Below are 16,162 nucleotides of genomic sequence, written 5' to 3'. Positions count from 1 at the left end.
GAATAAAAAAATTATAACTGTAAAACTATATAGATGAATTTATTGGTGCAATTTAAGTATATTTTATGGAAATAAATCTAGAAAAATAAGCAAGATTTATATACATTTATTATGAATTTAATATAAACAAAACATAAGCAATAGAATTATTTTTTCATAATATAAATTATGAATATAAAATAAAATGAAACATAGGCAATAGAATAATAAAATACGAATATAAGTCTTATAACTTTCACTTTAATTTTCCACATAAATTTGTTTGGCTTCACGTCAGAAATAAATTCATGACACTTTTTTTTACTTGGTAGAAAAATGATATGTTGTGATGTCGATGCTGGTCAAACCGTTGATATATATAGAGATCAGTTATAGGGTTTTAGTTACGAAATATTAGAGAGATGAATATTTTCTCGCCACAATCAAAATAGATGAATCTTCAACTTTTAGCTGTCAATTTTAAAATTACAGAAGTAATATAATTAAAAAATCAACATATAGGAAATAATATTAACTTTGTAAATTAACTTGATCAAATAGCAACGTGATTGACGTCTTGATTCCTTAATTTTAGAGTCTTGGTGCTTAAACTAAAGAATTAAATGAAATTTGTAAATTGGTATTGTCCAATCAATCAAAAGTTCAGATTACAGTAGAAGTTATATGATTAATATTCATATACAAACTGCATTATATAAATACGTACCATAAATGTAACATACCAAAACAATAAAAAAAACATGACTAGCATGAAAAAGGATCAAACTTAAACATGACCGGATTTCTTTTTCTTAACCAGTCATATTAACACTACCGGTTTGACCTCTGAGTTGCGATGATATATATATATATATATATATATATTAAATGTTATAATGATATGTTATTTTCATAATAAGTTTAGTGATATCATAAAAAGTCTGTCGACTACTTGCCTGATAATATTATTAGGTTGAAATAAAATATAAAGAGATATATTAATTAGAAGAGACATATGCATAATCCATCAAAATCAATTATAGTATGCACTAATATGAAAGTTAAAATGACCAATGGTATAACATAACATATAAGTAGTCTAGGAAAAACAAAGTCTTTTTTACTAAAGACTATGAAAAAAGTTTTCATTATGACACATAAATAATGATAAATTTCATAATAATATATGAGACAAAAGTTTATTAAATAGAATGCTTCTCAAGTAATAGTAAAATGATAAGTAGTAAATACAAGAGAATTTGTACTTACTACACACAACATTTACCCTATTTGCACTCTATACCTTATTTCTTCCCAATTTTTTCTTCCCATCATTATCATTTTCCCTCAATTCTATGGTATCCCACTTTGTTTAGTATATTCAGCTAATTTGCTCAATACAAGAAAAACATGTTTTCTATGTTGTCTAATTGTAGCATTAAAAATAGAAAGTAGCCTATATTTATGCATCTTGAGACGTATCCAAATTTTTTTTCCTCACTAAACTTGTGGTTTTATTTTCTGTGAGTAAAAATAGCACTTGTTCACACACGAATTTACGTCAAAATATTTGTGTTTATCTGTTTTATTGGTGTATTGGATGTATTATACATGTCAAATTAAGAAGAGTGTTTTGGTCAAAAAAATTAAGAAAGGTATGCAAAAATTAATCATTAGTTTTAACATTGAAGTTATATACAAGTTGCGATAGTTTGTTTACCAAAATGTTTTTTTAATGACAAAAAGTGTTATTTTTATTTGTCATGGATCATTAGCCCAATCGAATGTAAAAAGTAAAAGAAAAAAAAAAGAACGTTTGAATCAAAATTTAGATATGGAGCAAACATTCTAACGATAAAATTACTGGAATGTAGGTAGAAATGATTACCAATGTACTCCCTCCGTTTCAATATACAGTGAAACTTCTATAAATTAATAATGTTGGAACTACACCAAAACTATAATTTTTTTTATTAATTTATAGAGATATTAATTTATCGATATACTAATTGAATCATTTGAGACTATAAAATTATATTATTTTATAGAGATTTTTAGTGTATATTTATTTATAGAGTATTAATTTAAAGAGGTTATACTGTATAAGTAATTTTAGAATTTTTTGTTTGTTTAACACTGTAAATTATTTCCAAAATTTAATTCAAAAAAAACTGATAAAATAGTATTTAAATAAAAATTTAAAGTAAAATTAGAAGTATGGTCTGTCATTGGTTCTTTTCTCTTTTTAATTAAATGTTAAAGCTATAAACATGTTTTCCTAAATACTTGTATATTTAGGAAAAACTACTTAAAATTTGAATGGAGAATGTACCTGGGTAAAATTTAAAGGGAAAATTGTTTTTTTAGAGCAAAAAAATGATAACTATGTCCTTTTAGACTAATATTTATTTTGTGTCATTTTTGCTCATAACACCCTTTAATATTTTTGAAAATAAATTTAATAAATAGTTTTACAAACAAAAAAAAAATTGGAAAAATAGTAACTTTTGATAAAATATCAATATGAACTTAGTGGTATTCTTTTCAGTTTTAAAAATGTTTAAATCATAAATTTCAGATTATGTTCTAAATAAAGTAGAAATGACATTCTACGAAGTAGAAAACAAAATCCACTTTTTTCATTGAATCTACAATGTTTAGAATACGTGATCTACGTAAATAAGAGTATTCTAAAAATATTTAAAATACACATTGCGCGCTTAACCTACCGATCTAAAATCTTTAGAAATCAAAATCTACACATTAATATAAATCTACAACACGTAGAAACCGACTTCTATAGATTTACTGTAAATCTAAAACATGTAGAAATCAAAATCTACATATTACTATAATTTTAAAAACCTGTAGAAATCGATTTCTACAAATTAGTTGTATTCTACGGATAAAAAATCAGTTCCTAAAAATATGAAAACAAAATATTTGAGAATATTCACTTTCATATTTTGAAAAAAAATCGATTTTTTTATAAAAAAACAAAAAAAACGAAAAAACAAAAGAATTACAATTTTAAGGGCATTATTGCCATTTTGAAAATAATTAGCCTAATGGAACATAAAGTATATGAGATTAGTCTAAAGAGACATATTTATCATTTTTTTGCTCTAAAAAAACAATTTTCCCAAATTTAAAACCAGCAAATTTCAAACCACCGAAAACAAACCTCCAAAAATTGGAGAAACAAGGTCCCAAACATGGAAAAACAAACTAAAACTATGACCAAACTACTACTGAGAAATCACAAAGATTAATCTTCAAGACAAAGTACAAAAAAAAACAAAAATCACAAACCAAAATTCAATCGAGAACACTTGAATTAAGAATAAGCTTGAGGAAGATATCATCCCCATCCAATTTACTGACAATAAAAAAAAATTAAATTATATTTCTACAATATCAGACCTTGAAAGCTTAGTTGAACCACCAGAAATGAAGTTGGAATCATCCAATATTGAAAAAATAAGTTTTCCTACTAAGAGAAAACATGGACCAAACTGAAAATGGTTACTCTCTACAACTAGAACGAACATAAAAACCTTGCAGAAAAGATAACCTGCAACCATAAGAATAACCGCAGAACTGATAAAACAGACCACAATCAACTTGAACATAAAGCTCCAAACATATCTTGTTAAACAGAAGAAAGACAAACATGGGAAAACCCAGACATGCAAAATCTATAAACCCAAATCAACAAAAAAAATTGAAAACAAAATCAGAAGTCTCTCTAATTTGTCGAAAGTACACCCAACCAGATAACATAATTAAGATAAAAAAATCAAAAGAAGAAGGATCAGTTTAATGCTCAAACTATTCATTTAAACTACTCTGTAATTTAAGAGGTGCAGTGCAATACTTAAGGATCACAAAATTGGATTGCTCTGCATTTGGCATCCTCCAGCTCCTTTTTAGACTTTCTTAGATGATTTGGGAAAGGAACCTTAGGTCTGAAAACCCTTCTTTCAGTTTTCTTTCATGTTTTGGGAAGAGGACAGTTTGTATGCAGAAGATGTCAATTGACATTGATGGGGGGTGTCTTTCAACACTCTGTGTTGGTATTGACACCAATGGTTCGTGTATCGTTAAATTTCTTCATAGTTTTTAGAAGGGTGTCGACCAAAACTAGGTTGTGTCGATCAACACTCTTCTCAAGTGTAGACCTTTCAGTGTCGACAAGGATTACGCGGTCAATTTATCTCTGATAAAACTAAAAAAATCATGATTTTGAAGAGGTGTCGACCGACACTCAGCATTGTGTCGATCGACACTGGGTTTGAATCTTCAAATTATTCATCTTCAATCTCTTCTAACTCCACGAATTGTTTCGACAACTCCTCAACACTGGAGTGAGCAGTTTTCCACTTCTCAAACTGAATCCTTCTTGCCTCTTCACAAACCCATCATTTTATGCAACATGAGTATCCGACTTCTTGACATGAGTATCCAGATCTTTGAAATTCCCATTCAAATCATTGTACATCGAGTCAATCTTTCCATTGAATTTAACAGTCGTTTTCTGTTGACTCAAGAGAATCTGTTACAACATAGACTCCATTCTGCTATCTTGAGTCGCTGCAGGAGGTTCCTAATAGGTAGAAGAACCCTAATCTCTTACGAAGCTGTTATTGCTCTACAAAGTCTTCTGAAATTAAGATTGTTGATATTTGGCAGAAGAGTCATGATTTCTTGTGAAGCCACTCCTCTGACTAATTCCATTGAAGCTTTTGTTCCCTTGCTGCTTACTAAACCTCTACCCCGAAAACCAGCTCCATTGACAAAATTAACCTCCTCTTCTTCAGCCTTTTTAGTTGGTTCAAAAGCCTCAACTTCTGCAATAAACTGAACCTCCTAATTGCCAACAAGGAGACTGTGAACAAAATCTAATTTTGCTTTCACCTCAACAATATGACATGAATCTGCGTTTCCAGCCATTCTCTTCTTGTCAAGGTCTACGTTCTTGGTACTATTGTTATATGCTAAATTTTTAATAAGTTTCTTAGTTTTTTCTAGTCTTATGGTTTTGATATTTTCTTCACTCGCAACATCTAAGGCCATCTGATACCTCAATTAATACCACTGAAGATTAGTAGTGAACCTTACTGAAACCATGATGTAGACAGTCTTTCTAGTAAGCTCTGAATCTGACCCAAGATGTCTTGAATTTGTAGGACCCTAAGAAAATGAAGAGATTTTGCTTCTCAACTCCTCTGATCTTGCATCATGAAAAAATATATTCAAAAAGGCATGCTTGGTGTCATTCCAGGTAGTGAGATATCATGGTGCCAATTGTTTCGGCCAATAACCTTCAACCCCATATAGAAAGTAAAGGAAAATATTGCAGAACATGTAGTCTTCAGGGAGATTCACAGGTAAATTAGAATCATATATAAATCAAATTATCAGGGATTTAATAAAATCAAACCACAACAATAAAAATCATTCAACTCCAGTTGTGGAGATTATCTATTTCTCAATCTTAGAATTCCCAATTCTTTTGCAAACTCATCAATTCAATTAAGAATGAGTTTGATCTGTTCACAAAATATTTAGACCAAATTTCTTTACATAATGTATTTCTCATTCACGAAATGTCAGGAAATCAATAACACTGTTATCTACTAATTATCTTATAGTTTAAATTCCAGTTGATTAATCTAGAATCAGTATTAAAAACAATATGAATGAAGAACAATGTAATTACCCTAATCATTTTGATCAATCTAACAATTCATCAATAACCTTTGAATAACCCTAAATCTAACAAGAAAAATACTCAGACATAATCAATGAATCCCAAATCATGGACAAAATAAATTGCATAAATAGATTAGAGTAAAATATATTGGAGTTCCAAATCAATCTCTGAAGGAGTTCTGATTCTTCTCTCCAAAGCTCTCTAAAATCTTCAATCTAGCGTAAGTAAAGAGTAGCCTAGTCGATTGGCTTAAGAAAACATAATACACACTAAAACAATTTAGGAATTTTTTGCAAATAAGAAAATTTCTGGGCTAATCTTACAATTTTTAAAACTTGTAAAAAATCATCGGTTTGTATGGATCACAATGGGTGTCGACCGGCACTTTGGAGAGATGAAGGAGCGAAAAAATTGTGTAAAATATCAGATCTCTTAGAAACACAAAGAGTTATAAGAACAACTTTTCTTATTAGCTTTAGAAACTACTCAAAACTAAAGCTCTCAATATGTTTCACTTAGATCATATGGAACACCTCTCCATTAGACCTATATTTATATGAAAGACAATTCCCTTTAACATGTGGGATATGGAAAACACAAACCTAACCTAAATAGAAACTTCCTTTTCCTATTTCTAGGTTTCCTTATTGTGTTTATCTTAACATATTAAACATCTAATAATATGTTAAGTTTCGACAAGCTTGGAATTATCCAACATTCACCCCCTTAATTTCAACTTGAATTAGGGAGATCAATTTCTTGAACTCCGATTAAGCTCCTCATTTGCTTGAACATAATCCTTGCTAATGGCTTGGTAAGGATGTCGGCCTTCTGCTCAACACCCGGCACATGCTTCACTTCGATATGCCCGTTCTCCACACACTCACGAATGAAGTGATACTTCTTGAGTACATGCTTACTCCTTCCATGGAAAACTGGATTCTTGGTTAGAGCAATGGCTGATTTGTTGTCGATCCTAAGCTTGACTCTCTCGCCTTCTTTGCTTAATATCTCACTCAACAATTCCTTGATCCATATAGCTTGCTTCGCTGCTTCTGTTGCTGCCATGAATTCTGCTTCGCATGATGACAATGCAACCGTCTGCTGCTTCTGCGACGTCCAAGTAATCAGTGATGAACCGTAGTAGAATGCATGTCCTGACGTGCTCCTCCTGTCCTCGAGATCAATGTTGTGACTGCTGTCACTATAACCAATGACACTCCTTGACCCATCTCTCTTGAAGAACAGACCGAAGTTTGTTGTTCCTTTCACATACCGCAGTATGTGCTTGATGGCTTGTCCGTGAGAGTCTCTCGGATTGTGCATGTATCTGCTAAGAACACCTACTGCGTAACGCAGGTCGAGTCTTGTGTGAAGCAGATACCTCAAACATCCTATGATTCTTCTGAACTCGGTAGCATCTATCTCTTGTTCATCTTCAGCTTTTGAGATCTTCAAATTCGCCTCCATTGGAATTTGAGTTGCGTTACACGCTTCCATCTTTGTGTCACTTAGGATTCCTTGAGCATACCTCTCTTGCTTTATTCTGATTCCGTCTGCTCCTTGAATCACCTCTATGCCAAGGTAGTACGTTAGCTTACCTAAATCTGACATCTCGAACTTCTTAGACATCTCCTCCTTGAATTGCCTAATCACCTTAAGTGAAGTTCCTGTCACAAATAGATCATCAACGTAGATGGCAATGATCAAGACGTCTCCTCCTTCAGTCTTGCAGTACACTGATGGTTCCTTTGTGCACTTCTCAAATTTCATCTCTTTGAGAACCTGATCGAGTTTTACATTCCATGCCCTGGGTGCCTGGCGTAACCCATACAGAGCCTTGTGTAACACATACACTCGATCCTCTTCTCCTTTCTTTTCGAAACCTTCAGGTTGAGTTACATACACTAACTCCTTTAGATCTCCATTCAAGAAAGCGGTCTTCACGTCCATGTGATGTATCTCCCAACCGTTCGTTGCTGCGAGGGCTATTAAGAGCCGAATGGTTTCAAGTCTTGCCACTGGTGCAAACACTTCGTCGAAATCTATTCCTTCTCTTTGTACATAGCCTTTTGCCACAAGTCTCGCCTTATACTTGCTCACTGTACCATCCGCCTTTCTCTTGATCTTGAAGATCCACTTCAACCCTATGGGTTTCACTCCAGCCGGTCTATCCACAAGTTCCCATGTCTTGTTTCTTGTGATAGACTCCAACTCGGCCACCATCGCTTCAACCCATTCTCGTACGTGTTCAGCTTCAAAATAGTTCTCTGGCTCGCCATCCACTGTGAGCAACAGCATTGCACTTTCTTGATCTGCAAGTAACACATAATCATCGAGATATCTTGGTTTTGTTATGGTTCGGCCTTGTCTGGTTACCAGCGGTTAACCTCCACCGTTTTGGTTTGTATTGTGATCCGCATCTTCTTCTTCTTCCTCATCTTGGTTTATAGCTTCCTGTTCATGATCCTCACCTTGATCATTACCTTCTTCTATATCACCCTCATGTGGAAGCTTAAGCATGCTCGGTTCACAATCAGCTTGGTTTGTTGTAGACGCCCAGTCCCAAGCTTTCTCTTCATCGAAAATCACATCTCTACTCACCATCACCTTCCTTGTGTCTGGATCATAAAGTCTGTAGGCTATGGAACCCGGCTCAGTTCCAAGATTGACCATACTCTTTGATCTCTCATCCAACTTCTTCAGATAAGGACCATTGATTTTCGCATGAGCTACACAACCAAATATCCTCAAGTGCTTGATATTTGGTTTCCTCGATGTAAGGCACTCGTATGGTGTTTGATTCTTCAAGGCTTTTGTAGGAACTCTGTTGATGAGGTAAGTTGAATGTCGTACAGCTTCACCCCACAAGTAGTTCGGCATCTTCATTGCCTTCAGCATACTTCTTGTCATTCCCATCAAGGTTCGGTTTCTCCTCTCCACAACACCGTTTTGTTGAGGTGTGTAAGGCGCGGTTAGGTGCCTTTTAACTCCATTCTCTTCACAGAATAGATTGAACTCAGCTGAGGTAAACTCTCCTCCTCTATCGGTGCGAAAGGTTTTGATGGTTGAGCCTGTCTGCTTCTCTACACTCTCTTTAAACCTTTTGAATCGATCGAATACCTCACTCTTCTCCTTCAATAGCATAACCCACATATACCTACAGAAGTCATCGATCAAGACAAAGACATACTTATTATTTGCAGGCGTTGGTGGTGTGATTGGACCACACAAATCTCCATGCAATAACTCTAATGGCTTTGTCGCACGAAACATGGCTTTGGTCGGGAATGACTGTCTGATCTGCTTTCCTGCGAGACATGCGTCACACACGCTTTCTTCGTGTGTTACACACGGCATTCCTACGACCATCTCCTTCCTTACCATGTTGTTCATCACTCCATAGCTTATATGTCCTAGTCGAGCATGCCACCTCCATGTAGCATCTACGTCCCTGACATGTAAACACTCCGGGTAGCTTATCTCCATAGGGGTCTTGTAGAGACGGTTTGGAGATCTTGTCACACGAACTAGCAACCTTCCATGCGAATCTGTGAGCGTTAAGTAGACATCTTTCATGTTAACCTCACATCCGTTCTCTGTTGCTTGCCCAAGACTCAATATATTGTGCTTCAGATCGGGTATGTAGTATATGTCTTTGAGTGCCTTCTTCTCTCCAGTCCTGCACACAAAGGTAACCACACCCTTTCCTACAATGTCAACACACGATCCATCACCAAACTTCACCTTCCCTTTGGTGTTGAGATTCAAACTCGAAAAGAACTCCTTGTTCCCTGTCATGTGATTGCTCGCTCCATTATCCAAATACCAGACACTTGCATCGCCTTTGTTGATATCAAGATTCTTCGGAATCACCTTATCTTCGTTCAAGAACACCACTTCGTGTACATAGAGTGCATCAGCCTCTTCTGTCTCGTTTAGGTTGGTTTCTTGATTCTTCTCTGTCTTTTCGGGATAGAAAGTTGCGTAGTGACCAGGCTTGTCACATCTCCAACATATCAGCTTTGAACGATTCTTCTTCGAGTTGTTATCTTCGGTGTGTGACGCAAGGTTTTGGTTGTGTGACCTACCTCGACCTCTGCCTCTACCGTTCCTTCCTCTTCCTCTACCACGAGAATTCTCATAGCCCCTCTGACTATGCTCTTCTTTGTTCGAAAACATCAGCTTCCCTTGGTCTTCTTTCTGAGTTTCTTCTCCTACACGCTCCTCGTACGCTTTAAGCCTTCCAACTATGTCTTCAAACCCCGTCGAGTTGAGATCTAGGACTTGCTCAAGTGATGCTACGATCTGGATATACTTGTGTCTTGGAAGACCCTTCAAGAACTTCTTGACCATCTTGGATTCTTCTATGTTTTCTCCCAACGAGGTTGCTTTGGATGATAGGCCCGATATCTTCCCCGCGAACTCATCGACCGTATCTGAATCATCCATCTTCAACCTGTCAAACTCCGCCATCAACGTCTGAAGTCTCGCCTCCCTTACACGATCAGCTCCTAGGTGTCGCGACTTGATGGCGTTCCAGATCTCTTTTGATGCGGTTTGTTCTCCCACCTGGAGAATCAATGTTTCGGGAACAGATTGAAACAAAAGAGCTATCGCAACATCGTTCTTCTTTTGATCATCTGAACCGGGTTCGATTGTGTCCCACACTTCATGAACACGTAGTAGAACCTTCATCCTCATCGACCAAACTGTGTAGTTTATCGATGACAACATCGGACATTGGATGGATGTAGATCCAAAGTCCTTCGTGCGTGGAGCCCTAGTCACGTCAGCCATCTTGCCGTCGCGATCTCTTGTTCACAAGCACCAGGATCTTAAGCTACAACTTAAGCTTAGATCGAGTCTCCAACCTGAGGTTCTGATACCAATTCAGATCTCTTAGAAACACAAAGAGTTATAAGAACAACTTTTCTTATTAGCTTTAGAAACTACTCAAAACTAAAGCTCTCAATATGTTTCACTTAGATCATATGGAACACCTCTCCATTAGACCTATATTTATATGAAAGACAATTCCCTTTAACATGTGGGATATGGAAAACACAAACCTAACCTAAATAGAAACTTCCTTTTCCTATTTCTAGGTTTTCTTATTGTGTTTATCTTAACATATTAAACATGTAATAATATGTTAAGTTTCCACAAGCTTGGAATTATCCAACAAAATATTGTTTTATTAGTCGATGCTGGCAACTAATAAGTAATAATTACCTAAGTTTAACATTTTACCAAAAAACTAATATGCACCTAGTATGTATTTAGGCATTGCCTGATTGCATCATTACATGACTGATTTAACTCAAAACATAATGTTATTTAGAAAAAAAATCATCTATACCTCTTCATCCGGATGTTTATAGTTTATCTCACGTGGGTCAATGAAATATATATACTTTTTTGGGGCATATTTCACCGGTTAAAACTTAGTTAGTAAAACAAAGTGTAATCGAATGTTTTTCACTTTTGATTCGAGATACAGAATGGTAAGGAAGGAACACAAGGGGAATGAAAAGATGTCTCGTCAACATCTAAAAATTTTTAGCAACTGTTTTACTTATTTACGACCACAAAGAAAAATATATTGTCCCTGCCCTATATCATTTTGTCCCTCATCACTTCCACTTTCATCAAACAAACAAAACAAAAGCCATAAATTTTTGCTCTCTCACCTCTTATTAGCACATGTATCCATTATACTGTAAGGCGTTGAGAACTTTTTGTTGAAGATATAAATATTAAGAATGAATCTAGCTGCTACAGTTCATCAGTATGGTTTTGCTTTATAAATTATCAAAACTTATCTACTTTCTTTGTAAATTAGTTTTATATTGTTGGGTGTACTTAATAAAATCAAATAATACAAATTAGAAATTTATTCACTGGTTTTGTGTTGCCAGTTGATAATGAAATGTCGACACTAATTTAACAACAGATGTGAAACATGTATTAACACGTTAAGAAATAACTTTATATTGTTTAGAACTTGATCAACTACAGATTTGAAACATGTATGAACACGTTGAGAGATAACTTTATATATGGTTAGAACATGATCAACTAAACAACATGCATGATCAACTAAACAAAATCTGTATTTTTCAAAATTTATCTATGTTATTGACAAAAGGACTAATAGAAACACTGCATTACTTGTTATAATAAAGTTAATCCGTGCTTGTCACCGTTATTGGATCAATTAAGGACATTAACTTTTTGTAACCCAAGTTTTCCAATCCTACGCATGAGCCACTTTGATCATTTAGACTTTAACCATAGTGGATTAGCAGAACCTTTTTTTTTACTAGAAGATCATAAAGTTCAACCCGTGTCTGCTGGCACAATATGGTATTAGACCAAAAACGTAGTCTCGCTACGGCCTCGTGTTCAGTTCTACAGTGTCCAAACTCTATGCATGGATCATCTGGTCGCTAAGGCTTTGGTTCCAAATCCAATGCTTCAGCCGTGGACCGTGGTGGATTTGTTGCTAAAGGATATGCTCATCTCGGAGATAAATTATTATTATTATTAGTAAAAATGACTTATTATTCTCATTAATGTACACAAATAAATCACGTGGTGGAACAGCTAAACACATGCTATTAACCTGAAATCTAGATAGTAAACCATGTGCACCAAATCAAAACTATTAAAAGATAACTCCTTCCTTTTTATTTATTAAATTAATCAAATCTTAGAACCATCTCAATTATATAATCTTCATATTTTTGGCATTATAAAAAAACAGCAGGAAGCTATTTGCATGCAGGGAATATACAGAACATGCTCTCTGATCACTTCCATGCTTCCTTCTCTGTCTCCTTTGCTTTCTCTTATTCCATGTGCTTTCACATGCTCTTTTCTCTCTCTTTTTAATCAAACCGGTTCCGGTTTAGTTTTTCCCGGTTCTCATACTTCAAAATAACTTTTGTTTTTCTGATTCAAAATTTATCTTTAAAAAAAAACTGTTAGTCCAATGAGGTTTTGCTGGCTCACAACACATTCACATGCAACACCCTCTCTACGAAGCACATTTTATTTTAATGCGCCTATCATCTCCCATTTTATTGACCAAATTGCCCCTCATAAGATATTCATAAAACGCTAAAATAATTGGCTTTAGTATTTTAGGTTATATTTTTAGCAAGTCTAAAGTATATAATGAAATCACTTATAAAATTAAGAAAATTTGAAAGACGTTTTGGAATGTTGATAATGGCATAGTCACATATTCAAATGTGAACATAAACAAATAATTTCATAATTCGTGACTACAAAAACATAGTTTTTGTTTGTTAAATAGAAAATAGGGTTTCAAATTATTTTCCTTAACACAGTAGAAGAACAATGTCTTTTTAGAATACGTAGTCAGAAAGGAATAAATTTTTCAAATTCAATTTATCATCAATGTGCATTCTTATGATATTTTGACATTTAGTACAAAGAAAAAGACACGAGTTATCACCCATGTTAAACAGAAGAGTAAAACAAAGATTACAATGAACAAAGGGTCCAACCTTGACAAAACAAAAAGGGGTCCAACAAAGATATCAAACGAAAACACTTATTAGGTCAAATGAAACTGACTGAATCATTTGATTATAAACAAAGTGAACGTCCTTCGTACGTACAGTTAATTCTAAATATGTAAATAAACTGAAATACGGATAACTATGGAAGGGTAATATAGGGAAAAATATTTGCCAAAAACACTTATCATGTGCCCTCACAGAAGGCTCAGGCTTTTACTGTCAAATCATATGGCAAATGTGCACTCGTCACCCACTTCCTCTCTTTGCTAACTTAACCGGTTTCTCCGATCTTTGGAACTTACAGATATACCCTTCTTTCCACATGTCAGTGCTGTCGGTATTCGTACAACTCAAACATTCAGACAATTTGGAAACTAATGGTTTAGTAATTTAGGCTTGTTCTTCAAAGAAATATGAAACGACCCAAGAAGATAAAATAAGGGTTGTCCAAAAAAAGGATAAAATAAGTTAAATAATAAGCTAATAACGATTGTAGCAACATCATTCTATGTTGAATATGAAGTTCCAATATAGATTGGATGAAATTTGCTTACATACGGTTATGCCCCTAAAAGATACTTGGCAACGAGCACGTGAGAGTAAGATATTATCATGATTTTTCAAAACCACAAGGGCCCAACCAAAAAACAAAAAGCACAAGACGACAAACAGAGGAATGAAAGCACCACTAGTGGCACTACCGTAATAAACAGTAACTCCGGGGGCATAAAGAGTGACCAAGCGTACATAAACCCCAATCTTCTTTCTTCTCTCATTCAAACAAATAAAGAAACAAGAGTCTATTCTAACTAAGCCTCTCTTCTTCTTCGTCCAGGATGAGAATATTGAAGACCCAAAGATCCTCGAGAGGAGGAAGAAGAAACAGCAAGAAACAAGGAAGCAGAACATCACATGTTTCGTCACGAGCCAGCATTATCAGGAATTGTTCTGGAAACAGTGGAGATAAGTTCACCGAGAAGCTTCAAGCGCTTAAGAGTCTTCTTCCTCCGTCAGAGACGAACAAGACGTATCACAATCGTCACGTTGAGGAGAAACCAAATAGTGGAGAGACGGAACAGCTGTTTCAAGAAACGGCGGATTACATCGTCAGGCTTAGGAACCAAGTCATCGTGTTGCAAAAGCTAATCGAGATATATGGATCAGCACCATCCTCTGATCAGACGGAAGACTTTGTCTTATAATGTTCATATTTTTAAATTATGATTTTGTTTTCTGAAACTTTAAGCATTTTATTTTTATGTATTACGTACTTTAAACCTTTATGGTTTTACGTAGTTTAATGTATAATGGTCTTATTTTTGTTCTCCGACATACTAATCAAAGCGCGTTGCTTGCTCGTTGTTGGCATGAGCGACTAGCGACACGTTTAATAGTTTGTTTGATTGTTAATGTTAGCTACCACCGACTAGCAACAACAATCAAAGTATGTTTGTTTTATTGTTCCTGAAACGTTTCCGCAACTAACGATAACTTTTTGATGTTATCTATTCCTGAAACTCTCGGTCGAACCAAAATTGCAGAACGAACATGATTTGATCACTGATTACTAGCAACAACAAATCGAACATGATTTCAGGGAAAACAAAAATTAGGAAAGTGAGAAAAGGATATTAGAGTGTTAGATAAAGTGACAGAAACATCAAATAACTAAATGTTAAAAAGTAAATAAATGGTGCTGACATGTGTAATGAGTTTCCTCATAAGACTTAAGGATTCAGATTTTCTTGTGGTGGAGGCTTTTAGTAATTGATAGCTTGTTAAGTTTAAATTTATATCATGTTTCTAGCACATCATTCCTTTTATGTTCTTATATTTGATTTTATTGTAAAGTCTTTCTTTTATAGATTACTAGATTAAGATCCGCGTCTTGCACGGGATGAACATTATATATATAAATCATTTTATATATTATTTGTTTATAACATATTATGATATAATAAATATATATTGAATAATTAAAAAGTTATTATCTACTACTTATATAATTAAACTGGTGTAAACATATAAATAAATTTTATAATTCAAAAAAATATTATTTCTATTTGATATGATATATAATTAAATTTAAATGATAGTAACGTATATATATGGTATATTTTAATATTAATATTTATTATATGATGCTTTTTGCTCATATTTTTTTTTATCATTTGTATTTGTTATAGCAAAATGTCTAAATTAGTGATAACAAAATTTTTCACTCTGGATTAATGGTTTAAGTAATTTATAATATTTTAAATAATTAAGTTGTCAATATTTTTTCAAATTTTTTATAAGAAAAATGTTCAAAGTAAATTTCAAAATTAAGATATTTATGTATTTTTATATGGCATATAGTTTAATTTAAAATGATACATATATTTATATATCTTTTATTTTTGATACTTATTAAATGAGACTTTCAACTTATATTATTTTTTAATTATTTGTATCATGTCATAACAAAAGTTTTAAATCATAGATCACAAAATTTGAATGTAAAACTTTTAACAGTTTTATTAATTTATACTCGTTTTTAAAAATTCAAAACATAATATATAAATAACTTTTTTAATTTTTATTATATGGTTACTATGATTGTTTAATTTATTTTAATAGCTTAAAATTAAACAAATATAATTATAATACGCATTTATTTTTATCAAATCTTTATTATTCAAAATCATTAATTGTTATATATACTTTAGCCACATTAAGCAATTCCGTAATTTTATTTAAGAAAATAATGAAGCATATTAATAATGTATTTATTATGGTTTAATAAAAATTTTATATATATTTAGATGGACCAACCTATTTTTCTAAAGATTTTAAAAATTATTTTAGTGATGATACGTGGGTACAAAAAAATATTGCAATGCTTCTCAAATAATATATAAGGAATTTTTAGCAA

At 33.4% G+C, this 16,162-nt stretch overlaps 1 protein-coding gene across 1 annotated transcript; it reads left to right on the top strand.

Annotated features, from left to right (window-relative positions):
• The first annotated feature begins 10,799 nt into the window (after nt 1-10,799).
• LOC103863822 lies at nt 10,800-14,706 on the top strand. The gene has a single exon (XM_033290510.1). The coding sequence runs from the start codon at nt 14,085-14,087 to the stop codon at nt 14,448-14,450; it is 366 nt and encodes a 121-aa protein (XP_033146401.1). The 5' UTR covers nt 10,800-14,084; the 3' UTR covers nt 14,451-14,706.
• The last annotated feature ends 1,456 nt before the right edge of the window (nt 14,707-16,162 follow it).

This window comes from Brassica rapa, chromosome A04 (assembly GCF_000309985.2).
Source record: "Brassica rapa cultivar Chiifu-401-42 chromosome A04, CAAS_Brap_v3.01, whole genome shotgun sequence".
NCBI lineage: Eukaryota > Viridiplantae > Streptophyta > Magnoliopsida > Brassicales > Brassicaceae > Brassica > Brassica rapa.
The sequence above is the reverse complement of the archived record's forward strand: the minus strand, read 5'-3'. Positions and strand labels throughout refer to the sequence as shown.

Excerpts from the sequence above, each read along its gene's own strand:
- LOC103863822 (XM_033290510.1), top strand. The coding sequence starts at position 14,085 with ATGAGAATATTGAAGACCCAAAGATCCTCGAGAGGAGGAAGAAGAAAC.